At 38.6% G+C, this 21,140-nt stretch overlaps 1 protein-coding gene across 4 annotated transcripts in view; it reads left to right on the top strand.

Moving 5' to 3' along the window:
• Window positions 1-831: 831 nt before the first annotated feature.
• mindy2 (MINDY lysine 48 deubiquitinase 2) overlaps window positions 832-21,140 on the top strand; it is a 26,864-nt gene continuing 6,555 nt past the window's right edge. Inside the window, exons 1-9 of one of the 4 annotated variants that reach the window (XM_058780558.1) lie at window positions 832-2,022; window positions 3,225-3,282; window positions 10,654-10,718; window positions 11,816-11,884; window positions 15,163-15,321; window positions 16,004-16,106; window positions 17,036-17,178; window positions 17,992-18,165; window positions 20,058-20,249. In XM_058780558.1, the coding sequence (XP_058636541.1) occupies window positions 1,219-2,022; window positions 3,225-3,282; window positions 10,654-10,718; window positions 11,816-11,884; window positions 15,163-15,321; window positions 16,004-16,106; window positions 17,036-17,178; window positions 17,992-18,165; window positions 20,058-20,249 (1,767 nt within the window). In that variant the 5' untranslated portion in view covers window positions 832-1,218. The remainder of the gene's footprint in view (window positions 2,023-3,224; window positions 3,283-10,653; window positions 10,719-11,815; window positions 11,885-15,162; window positions 15,322-16,003; window positions 16,107-17,035; window positions 17,179-17,991; window positions 18,166-20,057; window positions 20,250-21,140) is intronic. The other 3 variants (XM_058780560.1, XM_058780559.1, XM_058780561.1) reach the window with 3 other exon arrangements.

The following is a 21,140-nucleotide window of genomic DNA, read 5'->3' as shown; positions in this document are numbered from 1 at the left end:
CCATATACAAATTGTGTGTGTGTAGTTAATAGTACTAGTTTGTAGTATTGTAAATACTTGTATAGTATATAGTTTGTGTATTGTAAATAGACTGACCCAATCTCTAACAGAAAAGTTTTTGCGCTTTCAGCATAAAAATACGTCCTTTACAGATCGCTTTTATAAACGCGAACGTCCTTAAAATTGAGGTTGTGTCACATATAACTCGCTTTTAAGGACAAATTGGTACAGTTAAACGGTACACGTTCACGTTATATACAGGGTGGAAAGAATGATGAACAATATCTAAGTCAATGTTGCCATCGTGCGGTGGATAGAAACATTACTATGGGTTTGTTGCGGGACATACAGCGTGATGTTCATGAAAGACATACAATGTTTCACACGATATAGTGAGGAGAAATTATAAATCCACGGAAGATTACATTAATCCGTCACGTGTATAAACTGCGTGACGGTTATCATGAACGAATAAAATCTACAAATTATTTTTTTTAAAGTTTTTGACACAACGGACAAAATAATGGATACGACCAGTATATATCCTTATAATTTAAGCTTTAGACGAAGTTACAGAGAGTTGCATTATGCAGACCTGAAGAAATCCAGAGAGGGCTGCCACACAGTTTAAAGAAGACGATGTAAGCAGGACTCCAAAGAACACATGTAAAACTTGTTTTTTTCTTTTGAAACCTTGGATTTTGCAGTAATACAAAAACACACTAATTTATGACCAATATAATATTTATTATGCTGTTATAGGGATTTTCAGAAGTCGTTAAAATATCTTACTTTTTCATCATCATTCTGCTAATATTTTACTCACCCCCATATCGTTACAAACCCCTTTGACTTTCTTTTTTAGGTGAAATACCAAGAAGATGTGACAGGCTCATTCTCCATTCACTTTCTTCGCCTCGGACTGTAACGTTAACTGCCTGACATCTCTTTTGTGCTTCACGTAAGAAAAAGTCAGGCAGGTTTGGAACGAAAAAAAAAAAAATCGGTGAGTAAACGATGACATAATTCTCACGTCTGGGTGAACTATCCCTTTAAGCTGCTAGTAAAGTGTCATACAGTTAGCGGTTGTGTGCAGCCGGACTCGCTCGTGAGTGTCTGTGAAGGGGTGACGTCAGAGGTGGAGATGTCATGGCGTCGTCGGAGCTGAGACTGGAGCTTGCCATCTAGTTAAAGGTTGTCGTCGATGCGTTCAGCGAAATGGAGAAGAATGCAAACCCTCATCGAGACGCGGGAGGAAGTGTCCTGTGCACCGCTATCCCCGCAGAACCCGCGGATATCAAAACAGTGGGCGGAATAAAAGATGTCTGCGAGAAGAGAGAGACTTTGAGTACTTGTGCAAGTGCTAGCGGTGCTAATGCTACACCCTGCACACAGACATCAGATGCTGCTGAGACAGTCAGCAAGAGCGGTTCACCAGAGACGCTGTCTGCAACGGATCAGCTGAGCAACGGGATGGGATACGAACCGTCGACGACCGCTGCTGGGAATAAGGAGGGTGGCACCTCAAAGTTAGTAAACAACCTCGCGGGAGAGCAGCCCGACATCAGTAACGTGCAAGCGGACGGTTTGGATGGAGGGACGCAAGAAGCGACGAAGCTGGCCAAGTCTGCTTGTTTGTGCTCGGACAAAGCAAAATCCGCGAGCTCGAATTCAAACGATCACACTGTTTCCGAGGGTCCTCCGAGTGGGAGTGAGCCCAGCATCGCAGGGGAGTCCCGCAGCTTTGATTCACTGGAGTCCTTCTCCAACCTCAACTCCTGCCCGAGTTCAGACCTCAACAGCGAGGGACTGGAGGACAAGGGACTGGCTTTGGCAATTCAGAGTGAATACGGGGCCGAGGGAACCAAAATCCCCTGTCCTAAAGACAGGGTGGCCGGTCAGTCGTTGTACCACATCAAGTGGATAAAGTGGAAGGAGGAGAACACGCCTATCATCACACAGAACGAGAACGGGCCGTGTCCGCTGCTGGCTATTATGAATGTCCTGCTATTGTCGTGGAAGGTAAATAAGATGAGAGTCTGCTCGTTTGACAGCTCACAGTACCACCCGAGTCATAGATGTGCAAATGCTAAAAAAAAAAATTTTATTGTATTGTTTGTGTCTACTCAGTAGGTCACGAGACATCAGTTGTCACTGAAAGCGCGTTAAGACGTTGATCGTTTGTTAAAAAGTTTTACAGAGACGTGAACAGCACTTTTGAGATGTCTGTTAAAAATGAGGTACACTGACTGGAGGTGTTTTATTCTACACAGTGCGGGTCAACCCCCCCATGAGTGCTGCCATGTTGACATCATGTCTGACAAAGTTACTAATAATAAAAATTATAATAATATGTTTACTTTATGTAGTGATGGTATGGGACAGTATCCTTGCGGTTACCCCAGTCAACAGAAGTCCAACTTCTGCTGATTTAAAAAAAAGTCTAAACATGCAGCATGAGTGATGAAACAATTTGCAACTTTTAGTAAAGAAACTTCCTGCATGCATTTTTTATAATTTCTCAAGATTCACACAGTTCACACAACTATGGTCCATAATTGGCTAAACAAACTGTAAAAATATGGAGGACATAAAATGTTATTCCCCCTTTTATTTGACAATGTTTTGTAACAGTATTTTGGCAGTGAAAACTAGCGAATTGATTGGGATTGATTCGAAGTTCTGTTTGGATTTTGTCTTCACCTTCAGATTTCTCTCTCTCTTTCTCCATATTTTTAAATAACATCCCCTTTGCCATTTATTTAGAGCCATACCAGTATTTTGGTTTGGTTCGAAACAGTCATTTTACAGACACACCAATAACTTCTGGCTTTCAGCCCTGGACTCATTTGCATTATAAAGATGACATTTAATTATTGGCTTTGACAGTGAGTTGGCAGGCACACGAGGAGCTATTTCAGTGCTCAGTCTTTCATCTTGAAAAAAGAGGCACTATGTTGTTCAGCTGTGACTGCTTTAAAAGCCACTGGCATCTTCTGAAGATGATAGCCACGTTCAGGCTGTTTTTAAGATGGGTTTTTTTGGATAAAAATCTCTTCCCATAGTGCATTTATGATGATACAGCAGCCTATTTAAACACCATAACCCTTATGTGAGCATATTACATAACATCATTGTCGAAGGAAACAAGTTCTCATATATGGCCATAGGTAATTTGTCATTTAAACTGTTTTTAAAATGATTTTTCTCTGGTTCTGGCACAGGTCAAGCTGCCACCAATGATGGAGATAATAACAGCAGAGCAGCTGATGGAATATCTGGGTGAGTTTTATTTGCATTATAAATGTGGATTCTTTACATGGCTTTGTTTATTTGACATAGTATCCATCCAGCTCTGTAGAAATCAGAGTAGATGTTTCAGGTTTTATTTAATTTGAAGAGCTAATAAAGAAAGACGTGGAGATGCAATGAAAGCACGGTGGGCTCGCTGACAGCACCATAATGGGAAAACTACGCTTGAGTGTTTCTGGCTACTTCTGCCCGCAGCGTCATGTCACTGATTGCTAGTTCGTTCCCAAAATGTAAATTTATCCACCATGGGGCATTAAATTACAGTAAGAACCATGGAAAAGCTAGTCATGTCATCCTCCTAATTATAGGATTGTGTAGTGTAATTTCAACATACACTTTCTGGTTAGACTTTTTTTGCATGTACCTCTAAAAATCTGAGCTTCTTTATGGCTTCAGAAAGTGTTAGAGAAGAAGTCACTCTGTACATAGAGTTAGACTCTTGTAAGTTTGATAAACAGCCTGATAAACATTGGAGAACCTGAAAATGTGATATGTCTTCAGGATGCTGATGGACAGCACCAGATCAGGGAAATACCCAGGGGCTCGTCCTCTTGTAACGTCACAGAATCCAGATCCCTATTTCCACTGTGGCATGTTGACCTGGTACACTGAAGTGTTGCATTACTGCAGTTTGACAGTTGCCTGGTCCTCAGCTTCTCACATAACATTAACTTTTTTAACTAGTTTAAAATGTTTTTAATAGTGTAAAAGCATCTGTGTACTAGTCCTAAATAAATACCATTGATGGAATGTAAAAGCAGCTTGTTAAAGGAAATAAATGTCGTAGATGCTACGAAGAAAGTACTGTACACCAGCTGTTGAAGGCTATAATAAAAGTCACAAACTGAGAGCTTTGATTGGATTTGAATGTTGTGATGACTGTTTTAACTGTAAGCAGTTTTATTTTGCCTCACACACTCCAGAAATGCCAAGTATGAGATGTATATAGATATCAGCTCTGGATGTGTTATTCAGAGGTTGATATATGTGCACTGGTTTCTCTTAACACTCCTTGAAGACCTTTATAAAAGCATTTAGTCATTTAGCAGATGCTTTTATCCAAAGTGGAACACCACAGGCGATTTATACAATGCAGAATCTTTACTGGATTCAGACTGTGTTTTGTTTGGAATCGTTCTAGAAAGTACAGACTTCATGAACTTTGCAAGCTTGTGCCTTGTTCACCCTCATAAAGTGCAGTGATTGTGACCGCAGAGGATGTGGTCTCCAAATGTCATTCCTCACATGGGTGTGGTCACTTTTTTTTTTTTAGTTTTGAAACTTGACAAACTTTTGCAGTCTAAGACATTTTTTCCACTCAGAATGAGAGTACTTATCAAGCATGTGTTTGTATGGCAGGTGGTTATATTATTCAACTTTTGATAAACTTAAAAAAGTTTGGAAAGCCTAATCATGTTATTTCATTTTTAATTGACTAATTCATTATATATAATGCATGTAATAATAATAACATTATCATTATAAACAAAGTTAAATAATAATAATAATTATTATTATTCATTCAATAATGTATTAATTTCCTTTATTTAACCAGGTTTAAAAAAACTCGCTGAGATTAATATCTCTTTTACAAGTGTGACCTGGGCAAGAGGGCAGCAACCAATAACGTAAAATATACCAAATTTACCAGGGGATAAAGCAAAGTTAAAAGTATCTTTTAACTCATTTAAAGATGGAAGTATAGTCCGTTAATTTTTCCGTTGAGATATAATAAGTCAATTGACCAAAAATTATAGGATATATTTGTATTGGATGAGCTGAAAGACAAGTAGGAAGGAGTATTGTTGTTGTTGTTGTTTTTGTTTTTGTTGCTGCTGCTCTAACGTTATTGTTATTACTCGTCATCTATCATATGCTCTTCCATTTTTTTTAAATGAAATTGATTGAATCATTTTATATCCAGTAAATCTGTAGAATATATTATCATTATATTTACTGTATATAAAATGATCTCATTTCAGCCCCATTCCTGACTAAACATGCAATAAAATGGGAGAGAGCATAATGTTTAATACAATACAAGTGACAAGGGTACAGCAGCTTCAGGTGGGAAACACTACCTCCTGTGGCTTGCAATAACTGTGAGGTCAGTTTGGCTTGGAAAACTTGACTACTCTGAACATGCTTGAGGCCATTCAACACACTCCATTCCCAGCTGTCTGCCTAGATACCACTCTAAAGTATTCCTCTTATTGCTGAGCTGTTTGCGAGGATGTCCATCCATGTGATCTAAAGCATGCCTGACATATAGGACACAGAAATCCCCTAGATACAAACCGTGTCAGATGAAGAGTGCGCCAGCTGGGCACTTTTTTTACATTTACTGTTGCTCGTTTGACCTTCTGCGTGTTACTTCTGAGGTACTCCCATCATAGCTTTGAGCTGCATTTATTCAGCAGCGTATATTCACATTTGCTCACTTGTGCTCTGAGACATCCATGGTTAGCTACACAGGCATCTGTAAATTGCTTTTCTCTTCCCTAGGTGCAGTAAGCTGTTTAACTCCATTAGACAGCATCTATCTCGCTGTCTCTCTGCTGTACTTTACAGCACTGTTAGTGTTTCATTTCCAGGCAAAGTCAGTGGCCCATGAACAAACTCTTGACGACTGCTCAGTCTTTTCTGATTTGATCAAGACATGCATTTCAGTTACTGTTCATTTACTGTGGAATGCTGTAGTATGTATCCAAGTAACCCAAGCAGTTCTTCATCAAAGTGTAAAATATTTTATTAGCATCAAAACAATTTGGTCAGAGCCTAATGACTGATTTGTGTAATTAAATGTTTTTGGTTTCATGAATTAATTGTTTGTCATTCAAACAATAAAAAGACATAATTGCAGAATTACATTAAATTGTAAGGCCTGGTGAAGTTTTGTTTTGTCTTAAAATCCTAGATCTTTATTGTTTCAAAACCTATAAGAAGCATTTTTAAAGAATTGCACTGGTTGCTCTTTTCCATGCAATTATTGTGAAAGGAGACTGAGATTTTCCAGATTCAAAAAGTATGGACAATCACCATAAAAGTGTCATAAAAGTTGGCATATTGCTTGTGTGTTATATTTCAAGTCTTCTGATGTTAACTTTGTGGGACAAACAGACCCAAATCAAAGTCATTATTCATTAAATGTCAGCTGTGATACATACACAGACTTGGAATATAACACATGAATTCTTATTTTATGATTATAGTAATTTTCTTAAGCTTAAAATCTCATCTTTGTGCCAGCTAATTGCATGAAAAAAGTGAACCAGTGCAATTCTTAATTTGTGTTCCACAGAAGGAATAAAGGTTTGAAGCGAAGCGAGTTGATGACAATGACAGAATCTTCATTTTTGTTTGAACTATTCCTTTACATTTTGATGTAATAAAGTGAATACGCAATAAAGATGTTTGTAAAGTAGTGCAAGCAATTACAGGATCTTTTTAATGGGTTCTGATTAGAATGACTGAGGAAGAGATCAGCTGGAGAGGAACTGAAAAAGAGATGAAGAGGCTGGAGTTGGAACGGAGGGTTTTTGCTGAGCAGAAATAAGTGAAAGTGGCCCAAATGAACCTGCTTGTGCTGGGCTGCATTCTTGGCACCAATCAGAGGAAGCGGGAGTCTGAGGGAGTGGGCCGAAAATAAAAGCGCCGAGCTTCACGCTTCTCTCTCACACGTTTGTGCTTTGTCAGAGCAGAAACAGCTAGGCTTCCTCTGGCATTCTGAACTCGTTTGTTTTGAACTATGGCAGGTGCAACCACATAATTCAGTGTCGCTAAATTATTAGTACAATGACAAGTCATGGAAAGCTTTGAAAAGTGACAGATATGTGGAAATCAATAGCAATAGACTGCTCTGTAATGGAGTGGATTATTTACTCTGGCCTTGGCCTTGATTTAATGGTCAGTACAGCCGAGCAGTGCTCCTGTACCTAGAGCTGTATGTGTGTACAGAATGTTAATGAGGGGGATGACAGGTGGTTCGGTATTAGTACAAAACCCAGGGTCAGATATTCTCATGTCTGCCAGCATGCCAGCAGCCATCGATGCCCCCTGTCTCTGCTCCAGCCCCCTTCACTGATCTGTAATAGAGTTCGTTCGGACAGGACAATAAAAGGAGGACAATGGTAAACTTGCTTAGAGGTCAAACTTAAATATTGAATTGAATTCTGAAACTTCTTGTTTTGAGTTCAGTTTCTTGGGCTGCACGATTTGGGGATAAAATCTAAATTGTGATTTTTCTGATAAAAACTGATTGTGATTTAAAGAAGAAATTCATGTTTGCTGTGCTCTTTGTAGGTCTGCACAATTTGGCCGAAATGTTATCAATATAGCTACAAAATAATAATAATACTTTATTATTATTATTATTACTAACTAAAAAAGTAATAAATAAATAGCAAAATTAGAAATACTACTTAATACTAATAATATAAAAACATAGTGCCATGCATCATTCTGAAACATACATTCGTAGCTACACAATTGACAATGGACAGCAGATCTAAATAAAATGTTATGTAACAGCACTAGTATGATTGAAATCATAGTAGTCTGGTTTTTGTGAAGCCGTAAGGTGCATCCCAAACTGCGTACTTAAAGGTCCCATGGCATGAAAATTTCACTTTATGAGGTTTTTTTAACATTAATATGAGTTCCCCTAGCCTGACTATGGTCCCCCAGTGGCTAGAAATGGCGATAGGTGTAAACAGAGCCCTGGGTATCCTGCTTCACCTTTCGAAAATGAAAGCTCAGATGCCCAATCTGGAATCTTCCCTTTATGTCGTCATATGGGGAAAGGTTACCTCCCCTTTCTCTGCTTTGCCCGCCCATGAGAAAATGAGCTACTACCGTGCGAGGCAAGCGCAATATTTTTTTTTTCCCTCGAGAGACATCATGGCTTGCAAACGAGCGAAGCATGGCAGTTGGATGTACAAATGAACATCAAAGTATTTTTTTAGTTCCTTCATCCGAGCCTATGGCTAGCTTTAGCTACATGATAATAACTGTAACAGCATACATAAACAAACCAACTAAAGTACCGTATCCAGACACAATATTTTAAACTAACCATTCGGAGACGTCCTGCTGTAGCCGCTGAGTTGCAACTTCTTCATCCGGTGCTTCTCCATACGGATCAGATTCTGGGTCAAACTGAAAAGCTTGAACAACTGTGTGTCTACGAGCCATTGCGATACATCCACTGTCAACATTAGCGCATGGTAGCGCAAGTTGTTTAAGGACACACACCCACCCTCTACCTTGCCCCGCCTCTCTCATCCTCATTAGCATTTAAAGCTACAGACACAGAAATGGCACATCCTAAGGTCATTGTGGGACTGGCTCGTAGTGGCTGAAATTCTGCACCAAGGCTGAATTTCGGGAAAAAGACTTCAGATACAGTACTAGGGACCACTTAGGCCTATATAAAAGCATCCAAAAAGCAGCATGTCATGGGACCTTTAAGCACTATTCTATGAGGTTTTGTAGTATAAATAGTGTGAGTAGTGTGTTCACACTGAAAATTCCAAAAAGAAAAGGTGCATTAAATACCTGGTTGTTGGACACTTCACACACTCAACTGTCACAGCTTTAAAGGGGTCATATGATGCGATTTCAAGTTTTCCTTTCTCTTTGGAGTGTTACAAGCTGATTGTGCATAGATAAGATCCCTGAAGTTGCAAAGACTAAAGTCTCAAAACTAAGGAGATATTCTTTATCAAAGTTAAGACTCTGCCACGCCCCCTAAAACAGCTCATTCAAACACGCCCTCACATGTCTACGTCACGATGTGGAAATAGTTGCTTATTGCCGCCCAAATGTGCACGCAAGGAAACCACAGTAGTGTTGATGCGGGCAGTCATGTCAGGGAGACGCTGTGTGTTTCTGTGCGAAAGCAAAAGCACTTTATTTGGCCTTCCAAAAGTAGATGCATTTAGTAATCATTAAGATTACTTATAACAAAACAGCACAACCCAGATGTTATCACAACGCATTTTATGGACGACCATTTCGAGAACCTAGGAGAGGAGGTAATTCTGACTTTGCTATGACAATCTGGCGCTTCTGAATCAGCGACTGTAAGTATGTTTTGTTATTAGTTTAAGTATTTGCTATTGACTGTTCAAATGTGGAGTTTTGCGCGTTGTGTGTATGTGTGTAAGAGAGAGACAGGGTCATATCACAGCACGTCAGCTATCGGCTTGTGTGTGTGTGTGTGTGTGTGTGTGTGTGTGAGAGAGAGAGAGAGGGTCACATCACAGTGGAGTCAGCTTTCTTAATCACGGCTTGTGTGCAAACACATACGAGCTTCATCACTGTGTCTGTCACACGACTCTGTCCCCTCTCGGGCTTGAACTGATGGTAAAACTAAGGACATTATTAACTATCTTCACATTTATTTTGAAAGCTGAAGCTCGCGATTATGGAAAGGGGCGTTATATTTCCGACGAGTGCTTGTGGTTTTCGGCCAATCACGATGCACTGTGCCAGTTGGCCAATCAGAGCTGACTGCGCTTGTCGAAAGGAGGGACTTTGTAGAAAACAAAGTGTTTGAGAGATGCGGGGCATAGAGGACCTACAATAATGTACAGTATTTGAAAAATAATGTGTTTTTTGAACATTAAAGCATGTCAACATATTCTGTTACACCAAATACACAAAATAATGATCTTTAAAAAAGCATCATATGACCCCTTTAACTACGCAGCTGAGGGGGAGTGGCTATTAGACTCCAATTATGAATGACAAAATAACCTTATATAATTCATACTCTACATAGTTGAGTACATAGTGCGTAAGTTAAGTACATAGTGTATAAGTGCATAGTGTATGGTGTGTCATTTGGGACGCAGCTATTCTAACAGTTCTGCATAATGCATCTGTCATGTATCGTCTGCAATGTATAAATCTTAAATTAGGCCTAGTTATTAATTGGCCTCTGTTTGAATATTTGATTACACATTGTGTCATATATATATTTGGACAGAAAGATGAAGACTGTAGCTCAACGACATAAAAACTTTTACAAACGCACATGTAAACAAACTTTGTGAAAGTCTAGTTTAACTCTGCAGGCCCTTCTACTAAAACAGGCAGGCTTCAGTCACTGTATTGACTGACATTCACACTAAAGCTTTAAATACAGAAAGATCAGGGTTGTAAATATCTACTACTTTTGGTTTACTGGCATATATAGACAATTTGTTAATTACAACAGGGTGAGGAGGAGACTGATGTCTCCTGTGAGCATGTGTTTTTCATAAGAGCACTGTCTCTCAAATGTTTTCCTTAACCCTCCCTATCTGTTTCTTTCTTACTTTTGCTCCTTCACAACAGGAGACTATATCCTTGAAGCCAAGCCAAAAGAGATCTCGGAGGCTCAGCGGCTGAACTACGAACAGGTAAAAGCAACAGCAGTTTTGCTTGTGACTCACCGAACACGAGTCGATTGAAGATAGCCAGTTTGTTTACATAGCTCTCTGTATGTTTGTGTGATGGTTTAACGTTAACAGCAAGAATGAGGAGGGAAAAGTGAAGCCTAAGGCTCTGACAGAGGAGAAAACATTAGCCTAGATACATGTAGACTCTCGGACAGACAGATATATGTCTCACATTCTCGCTTATCTTTTTAAAACATCCCTTTGTTCTTGTAGCGAGCTTGACTTGGTTCTCTGTCATTAAGCATCCAGTTATTGTTATTAGCTCTGTGGCATTACAGTGCCTTTAGGAAACAAACTGTGGTAGTCATGTAGATCAGCACCCATTCATCGCGACAGGAAATAAGGACAAGAAAGCATGGAATTGCCATTGAATTAAAGGAATTGAGAGAACTGGTCCATTCCAGTCTGGATCCAACTGTTTATATAATGGCAGGAATGAATATCATCATTGTGTTGCACTGAGAGAGAGTATGAGCCTCTCATAGAGTTGTGTGCTCTACAGAATTTGACATGTAAGGAGATAGGGTGAAAGAGACGCCTCATTTCTCCTCACACGGTGTGCAGGGATGCATGACAGGGACCAGTGGAGTGATTTTTGGCCTTCTCCTTACTAGCTTATGTAGAATATTTATTATATACCGGATGGGTGTACCCCACAAAGCCTGTCCTGAACAAAACTGGGTACACATTTCACCCCTAAGTCTTTAAAAAGGTCTTAATTCACTCTTCCACAAATTAAGGCCTTAATCATAAACTTGCGTCATTTTGATCAATTTCTCTGAAAACAAGACTTCTTATTGTTATTTTGCTTCTCAAGTAAATGTGATTTAAGGATCTTTAGACTAGGGTTGAACCGAAATCAAACCTGAAATTGCGATTTTGTTTTTTTTTAACATCAGTCAAGTGTTTGAACTAACCAACAATTTCTGATCTGATGTGGATTCTTATCACAGAATGAGTCAGAAAATATATTCTTTTGAATTTGAAGTAAACACATGATGATCCATGTTTTTTCCAGTGTATAGATATGTACAGGAGTTGTTTTTTTCCCCCCACAGTGGATATACAGATGCTGTAACCACATCATTCTAGGGGAAAAAAAAACAAACACGACTCAAAAGTTTGTGGTTAGTAAGATTTTTTTTTTTTTTTTAAATATAATACTTTTATTCAGCAAGGATGTATAAATGACAGTAAAGACATCTCTAATGTTACAAATGTTTTCTATTTCAAAAATGCTGTTTTTTGAACATTGTATTTATGGTTTGTTATACTCCCCCATTAAAATATATTGCTAATAGTTTATTATATAGTTTACGCAGTATAATATTGCCAACGTGAGAGTCTTTTAATTGTCATTACAACATATTCATTTTGAAATAGCTCTCTTCCAAGCAATTCAAAGTCAAGTCAATTTTTGTATGCGAGCTTGAGGATATAAGGATGAAGAAAGAAGTGTTTCTGATTTTCCCCAGTGTGTGTTCTTGTTTATTGGAGTAGGTGGAGGCTGACTGGATTCATGCTCCTTTCTTGCTCTTTCTTCTCTTTTGTATGAGATTTTGTTTTGATTTTTATAAGGTAGCTTATCTTTGAGAGTTTTTTTAATTGCCAAGACTGTTTCAAGTTTAGCTGAGCTTCATTCATCTTTGAATAATGCTATTTCTCTACACTGTAGGTCAGCTGACTGTCTTCGGCCAGGCTTTGTGACAGTTAGTAAAGGTTTTTTTTGGCAGTAAGTGAGAGCGAGAGAGGGGCACATACGCACAGGTCCGGAAGAACTTCATGGGGCCTGTCTGCTCTCTGTGTGTTGACCTTCGTGTGTTTAGCCTGTGCAAACAGTGAACAATAACATCACTCAGGTTTGACTGTGTTTATCAGATGTTTTGATTGTATTAAAGCTTTTATAGCCATCTCAGTGAGTATCGCTGGACTGGAGCGAGTATAATAGAGCTGGAGAAAGTGGGTCAGGGCAGTGGAGTGGTTCAGAAACGCTGGCAGGAGCACAGGGACAGAGCCGGGCCACACGCAGGCTGGACGTGGGTGGGGGTTGGAACCGGTGCCAGGCTCAACGGGACTGAATGGGAGCTGTGGGTGGATGGGTCTTGGCCGATCTGTCAAACCTCTAACGCTCATCCGACCCTGGTGCCAGTTCTACATGCTCTCATCCACCCACTGGCCATCGGGTCAGCCTGTGCCACACTGATTCATCCTAGCCCCGTGTTCCAGGAGAGCAGGGACTCATGACTCAGCAGCTTTCTGAAGGTGTCTAGTGTTGTTTTGGAAACATCATACTTTGGTATTGAGCTGCGAGATGATGACCTGTGTTATTCTGATCAGAGTCAAGGTGAGATGAAGGCTTGCACGTGTAAGACAGTGTCAGAAAACAGCTCTCTTGTTTTGAGTGCTAAATACAGTTTGGGTATGACAAAGATTGACAGCTGTCTAGAACAGAAGTGACCACCTGAGATTTGAAGTCTGGTTTTATACCACACATCTGAGAGGATGAAGGCAGGATGGCAATAATTGAAGTCATAAAACAAAACATCTATTATTATTTATCACTAGCTATTTTTCCATCCAAAGATGCGAATTTAACTTATGCGCAAAACTGGAATATTGCATAAAACATTTCCGAATAAAGCACCGATTCCATCCAACGAGTCAAAGAGAACAAATTCGTCACTTCCTGATAAACTGGCACTAAATATCACTAAGAAAAGTAGGAGAAGCCACTGAATACAATAATTTTCATATATAATAAATTACTTGTGCCTCAGAGCAAGCAGACGAAACACAATAAATGCGGTTAATACTTTCAGAGGAGGATGCCTGCTGTTTGGGTACGTAGTCGTGTAAGACAGTTATGCAAACATACTTTGATGACAGACTTTGCTCAGGCATTTCAGAACGACCAAAACAACGTTTCAGATGCTGTGCAATGAGATCAGTCCGCTGGTTAATCAAGTTTTCCCATCCCATCGTGTAAAGTCACATTTTTGATGTGCATGGAGGAATTTATTCGGTAAATGTGTTTCAATCGTAGTTTATGTGCATTTTTTCTTATCGGATAAAATGTTTATCCTGCTCAGTTGTGCGCATAAGTTTTTTTTTTTATGTGCATGTTTTGAATTTATGTGCATCGTGGCATTTCCATCCAGGGTTTTATGCGCTATTACAAAATGCGCATAAAAATGGGTGGATGGAAGCATAGCTACTATTGTTATAGCCATTAATCAAGATTATCACTAGTTAAGGATTGACTTTAGTTATTTGATCTGATTTGATCCTGTCTATATACAGGACAATTTGAGATTCAATTTGCTATTAAATGAAATTGTGGATACCAAATACTAACTGTGTGAATGTAGCCAAATTGAAAATGAATCTGGGAGCTAGTAAAAGTCATCTGAAATCTTGAGCATATAAGTTACAATATGAAAGTCTGTCTTATATCATGAACAAAGTAACAGGTAAAGGCTGCTGTTTTGCAACACCTTTAGATATATTTACACTTTAGGATGGCCCTAACTGCCTTAATGCTTTTATAAAACAGTTACACAGAATGTTACTATCAGAATAGTGTTATTGTTGCAATAATAAATTCAAATTAAATGAAAACTGAAGATATAAAAAGCTCATTTAAAATACTGTAATAGTATATAAATAATAGTAAAATAACACCGAATGCTGTATTGACCAATCTATTTTAAACGTTTAATTTAAACCCAGAATTCCAGTTACAAGTGATTGGAGTGTAATTAAGTGAAAGTGCTAGGAAATCCCCTGTACCAACGGAAAATAGCCAGGGCAGAAAGACTGAGAGAGAAATCTACAGAAGGGCGAAGATTATCTCACTGGTTTCCAGGGATTCATGGTTTATGATATATAATGTTGTTGTTACATGGTTGAGTTGTGTTACGAGCTTTAATCCCAACAACTGTCCACACACACTCATTTTGTGAGCTGTGACCGATCAACATAACAGATGGTCATACTGTGAGTCCTTAAAAGTGAGAGCCGGACAGATTATTATTATCATAGGGCCTGGAACGTAATATCAAACGCTGCACACACGCGCGTATGTTCACAATCTATCTGTTAAACTGCGCTGGAGTTTGTAGCCTTGCAGTGGATTGTGTTTGTGAGCCTGCAGCTGTGCTTTTTTGAGAGTTAGTGGAGGGTCATTATGGTCAAAACAGAAAGACAGGAAGTAAAGGAGGTGAACTCTGGTGTTTAGAGCGCTTTAGTCGCTGGTCTAGAGTTATGAGATTTTTCCTGCTCAGAGCAGTAAGACAATTGGGTGTGACATTTTACAGAAATGTGAGCATGTGTTGTGTTGGAAAGATTGTTATTGTTAAAAATAATTTCTTATTTTTCTGTATTTCTTTGCTCTCTCTTTCTCTAGAATATGAGTGATGCTATGGCAGTGCTGCATAAACTGCAGACAGGTCTGGATGTAAACGTTAAGTTCACAGGTGTGCGGGTGTTCGAATACACGCCCGAGTGCATCGTCTTTGACCTGCTGGATATCCCACTCTACCACGGATGGCTGGTTGACCCACAGGTCAGCATCCTGATTCACATCCTTCTAGAAAAGCAAGTTCCACTGAAACATTAGATGTCACCACATAATGTCATTTATGGGCTTTAATTTTAAAATATTATTCTACAGTAGTAGCATGCTCAGTTTCACAAATACATGATATACACTGAGCATAGTTTTTAATAAAAATACAAAATGGAAAAAAAACATGACAAATACTTCAAAATAAATACATTAAAATAATTTAATAATAATATATATATATATATATATATATATATATATATATATATATATATATATATATATATATATTACTTTGTCAAATTAATTGGAAGTAATTGCATAGTATTAGATTTCAGTATCAGTACTGACAAAATCCCTCAAATTTAGATTATTTACATTATTTTGGCAGACTGATAAGTTGAATAGATATTACAGAAATTGGCTTTAGAATGAATATATTTTTGCTTTTAGTTCCATATCACGCAGTGAGCTTCATGGTCAATGCCATTTCGTGTTAAAACCATTTCAACTGTTAATAATGTGCTGTTTAAATTAAATTAACTGATAAATTAACACATCATTAAATTGATGCCCTTCTAAAAAAATCACCTATGTGGAACGTTAACATTTATGCTAATATTTTGACCAGTATATTGTTGTCTTTTTTTTTTTTTTTTTTTAATCACGCTCTCTGTAGATGGCTGATATAGTTAAGGCGGTGGGGAACTGTAGCTATAACCAGTTGGTAGAAAAGATAATCAGCTGTAAGCAGTCAGACAACAGCGAGCTGGCCGGGGAAGGTGGGTATTCACTGTTTTTATCTGTCTTCTCCTCCTTTTCACACATTTGTGCAGACTGCTTCTTACAGAAGGCAATTGCTCATACGTAATGTAATTGTAGTGTTTTCGAGTTCACTCTTTGGATGTATTAATGCCTTGTACATATTAATCCATGTCCTGAATAGTGTTTTCCCCATTGCATCATGCAAATAAACAACTATCAGAGTCATTTAAGCACCCTCCTTCTTTTCACAGTTTTTAGCTGTCTGAAATGTTCTCTCCCTCTCTCGCTGGGTTTGTGTCTAAATATATCTCCCGCGCCATTTTTTTTTTTTTTTTTGTAATCATCTTATCAGAATGCACCTTTTCCGTCTCTGTTTCTGTTTGTACCAGTGAATGTGAGCCTGTCTCTGTCAGGCTGTGTGATTTTTGTGTGTCAAAGTTTCAGACAGTGTGTGTTTTAAAGGATTGGTTCACCAGAACATTTTTTTTTTCATTTATTAACTCTTATGTTGTTCCAAACCTGGATGACTTGCATCATTCTGTCTGGAAAAATTTAAAGTTACAGTGAATGGGGGCTGAGACTTTAACACTTCTAAAGACACCATAAAAGTATCCTAAAATTAGTCCATATGACTCATACCAAGTCTTCTGAAGTCATATGAGAGCTTTGTGTGAAAGAGACTGAAATTCAAATCATTATTCATTGATAATTGCCACCTCCAGTGGACTGTCATCGTGAATGAATCATCCAGAACAGTTTTGTGAACAGAATCAACTGATTCATTGAAAAGATTAAACTCAAAGGATTGACTTGTTTTCAAATTGGACATTGTTATGCACCAAGGGGAGCTAGGGCAGATATTAAGGTGTTAAATTCAAATATTTGTGTCTGTTTTGTATTGTGTATTTCAGAGACATCTCACACTGGCGCTTTCTTACTTTCCCAGGTTTTGTGGCAGAGCAGTTTCTGAACAGCACAGCGACTCAGCTAACATACCACGGCCTGTGTGAACTCACTTCAACTGTACAAGAGGGAGAACTGTGTGTCTTCTTCAGGAACAATCACTTCAGCACCATGACCAAATTTAAGGTGTGTTGACGTTTAAATGTATTTGAGATGTTGGATGCCGAAAGATGGCTCTGTGCTGCTGTGAATGAGCACTCCAATAAGCAAAGTAAATTTGGTTCATTTGTCTATAGAGGGATGCTGTATGTTGGTGCCCCCCAGTGGCCAAAAACAGAAATATGCTACTGAGAAGACTATAGATATGGGGTACATAGATTATGCTATTGCTAATTACCATGATTTTGCATATTGGAAAAGTCAAGGTCTAACAAAAACACATGCAAATAAACTAATATACAGTCAAATTTAGTTTCTGTTTTGTTTTTGGAATACTTGTTTGTTAAGTCATGTTATGCTATTGAAGTCATTTTAGTCTTCATTCCATATAACACCACCACAAATTATACCACCTGAAACCATCTGAAAATACAACGCAATGTTTCAGAAGCTGCTTAAAATATTTTGTGAACAAACATATAGCTTATTTATAATCTTAATAGATTTTATTAATAATAACAACCCCTGAATTTTGATCACTCTTTCAGGGCTAAACATTGGTGAAGCCAGTGAGAATTTGTATGGTTTTGAATGTTGACTCTCTATGTAACCCTCAACTGTCTTATCAGGGAGGCTGTAAAGCCTCTGTTATCTGGAGGAAGTGGAGCTGTTCTGTAACAGCAGGACACACTTCACCCACAGATAAAACTCTTCCATGATCCTCATGTACACACTTCAGAACATGACACCACTGCTGCTCGGTCTGGGAGTGTTGAAAGATTGATGGAGAGCTGTGAGGTTGTTACATGTTTTTATAAATGCTGTCTCTGTGTTCCTCAGGCCCAGCTGTACCTGCTGGTAACGGATCAGGGGTTTCTCACTGAGGAGAAGGTGGTTTGGGAAAGTCTGCATAATGTCGACGGAGATGGAAACTTCTGCGACTCAGAGTTCCGTCTGAGGCCGCCCTCTGACCCAGAAACTGTGTACCGTGGTCAGCAAGACCAGATCGATCAGGTCAGGACTAGTAACTTCCCAGGAGTGCTCAGTGTCATGCAGTCATAAACACTGAATATGGTAGTTGTTTCTCAGGGTGACGTTTGCATGGCTCATCTATGATTAAAGCTTATGCAGTCGGATGGAGACTCCTTTAATTTATATGCACTGCCTATAAAAATGATTTAATATTCAGCAAGAACGCATTAAATTGTGTGGCAGTACTAAGTGACAGTAAATCCATTTACATTATAACAACAAATTTCTGTTTCAAATAAATGCTGTTCTTTTCAACTTTCTACATATCAAAGAATCCTGAAGAAAAAAATCATCATATCTTCCACAAAATTTAAGCAGCACAACTTTTTTTTTTAATTAACAAGAAATATTTCATGAGCACCAAATCTGAAATTTCTGGAGTAATGGCTGCTGAAAACTCAGCTTTGCCATCACAGGAATGAATTACATTTTAAAATAAATTCAAATAGAAAATAGTTGCTGTGTTCACTGTATTTCTTATCAAATTCTTGTATTTTATTTATCAAACAAATGCAGAATTGGTAAAAAAAAAACGTTGAATGACTGTGTAGACAACACTACGGCTAAAAGAAACCGTCACTCATAGTTTGTTCAAAACACAGAGTTCAGCTGTTTACAGGAGTTTAAAATGCAATTGCTTACAATTCCTTAAAATGACATGGTTCACAAATAAATTATGTATTTGTGATCTGGGCCTTTCTCAGGTACCTTTCTTAAGAAAAGCATCAAGTCCAGCCCTGCAGATAAAATCACTTTTAAAAATGACTATTTAAAGAGCCAATCCTCAAAGCCTTTAATTGTTCCTATGCTTGTGGATAACAGGAACTTATTTAAGTTCCTGATATTTTAATTGTGGTTTTACAGTAATCGCTCAACCCCATCTTTAAGAAATATACTCTGTGTAACAAATCATTTCACAGAGTCACAATGACCCTCAGGTGACGCTGAGCTCTGGAGGCTGATATTACAGTGAGCCGTGACTGTTGACATCCAGTAGAGTTGCAGCCAGTCTCTGTGAAAGTGCAGTTTATCTATATTGTGCTTTGTAGCGCACTGCTGTCCTGTAGCACTAATTCTGCTCCATTGCCTGCTGGAAAATCTCCTCAATTATTGATGTTAAAAGCTCCCCAACCCTTCTTCCAGCTCTGTGTAACCCTCCCCCTGTGCCTTTGGGATGCTTAAATGCCTGATGACCGGACAAAAGTCTGTCACGTGACACAGATCCTTTGTGTCTCTGTCTCTCTTCTGCTCTTGTATTGGGTGTTGTTTAATAATGAAGTGTTTGTATGAGTGAAGGGCTTGGAGATCACTGTACTCTAAAACTCGGTCTTTACTCTAAAACAGTCATTGTAGTGCTGTGTCGTGGGGTCAGTTAGCAAACTAAATGGTCAATTCATGGGCAAACATGATGTACTGTGATCTTTTTTTCAGATCAGAAAGTTACTACTGTAAGGATATAATGCTCTACAAAAATAAATAGTTCACCCACAAAGGAAACTTATGTCATCTACTCACACACATTATGTTCTAAAGCTGGATGATTTATATTTTATGGAACTCAAAAGAATTATTTAGCAGAGAGTTCAAGCTGCACTTTCTTGTTCAATATAGGAGGGAAGGCTACTAGTCAGATAAATATTATACATAAAATATAGAATACATTAAGTAATTTTTTTTTTAAAGAAATGAATACTTATTGAGCAAGGATACATTCAATTGATTAAAGGTGACTGTAAATTATAGCAATGTGTATAATATATCAAGCTCCTAAAGGTAATATATTATAGCCTTTTACCTTAACTCTGCTAAATTACTTTTAATGGGGAAACTGAGTAGATGTTGACAATTTTAATGTTTCCCCTTTGAATATGTAGGACTACCTGATGGCGCTGTCCCTACAGCAGGAACAGCAGGCCTCAGATCTGGGTTGGGAACAGATCCCAGAAGGCATCAGTGACCTAGAGCTGGCCAAGAAGCTGCAGGAGGAGGAGGACCGCAGAGCGTTACAGTACTATCAGGAGCAGGAGCAGGCACAGGCAGCAGCAGCAGTGGCTGCGCAGGCACAGGTGAGTTAATTAGCTGCACACAACAATAAACAAACACGTCACATTTATCTCAAATGTCAACATTTTCTTCAAAATATCAGCATATATTACACTTTGATCAATCTGACATAACGTCACATAAATGTCATGGTGCTCCAGATTTGATGGGCACTGCTGAAAGCCATTAGTTGTTTTAAGAGGACAAATAAAACCTAGCAAACCTTAAATGTGTAAATTTGCAATGAAACGACAGATCTCTTCTTCCATACAGTAACATACGTCTGAGTGAAAAAGATGTGTTTTAAAAAGATGAAGGGCAGGGACATTGTTCTATTGGATAGAGGTAGGTCTGATCGCAAGAAATGGGGCAGGGTTTAAGTAGTATCAAGACAGTTCACTTGAAGTGAATTCAGACAGACTGCTGCGTTTGCATAGTTTGTGCTAGCTGTGTAATAATCATTTGAAACTGGCAAACTGGCAGCTCCAGTTTAAATGATTTATCTTGAACTCTGTCATGGAAATTATGTATGGAGTAGTTAATCAATTTAATATTCAATTTACAATTAATTTATACCTGTGTTGCATTACGCTGTATTACACAGTGGATGAGCACTTTGTAAAATAAATGGATGGATGATCCAGCTGCAGGTGCCATCTTCTGGCAAGACGTGGGAATTTATTCGGCGCGCGACTCTCACAGTGCATTATGGGTATTCTCTAGCCGTTGAGTGTGCACTGGTTGTACGTTCGTTTTTGTGGTGCATTGTGGGATTGAACGAGTGCACTCGAGAATGTCCACTATGGTTTCAGACACCTCTACAAATGGCTGTCCCCTCAAATAGTGCCCTATTTAAGGGTATAGGGGGCGATTTCGGATACAGCCTGAATGATTGAAAATGTTTGGCAGACATC

The sequence above is a fragment of the Onychostoma macrolepis genome, chromosome 07 (genome assembly GCF_012432095.1).
Source record: "Onychostoma macrolepis isolate SWU-2019 chromosome 07, ASM1243209v1, whole genome shotgun sequence".
Classification (NCBI taxonomy): domain Eukaryota; kingdom Metazoa; phylum Chordata; class Actinopteri; order Cypriniformes; family Cyprinidae; genus Onychostoma; species Onychostoma macrolepis.
Note: the sequence above shows the minus strand (reverse complement) of the source record. Positions and strands in the feature narration are given on the sequence as shown.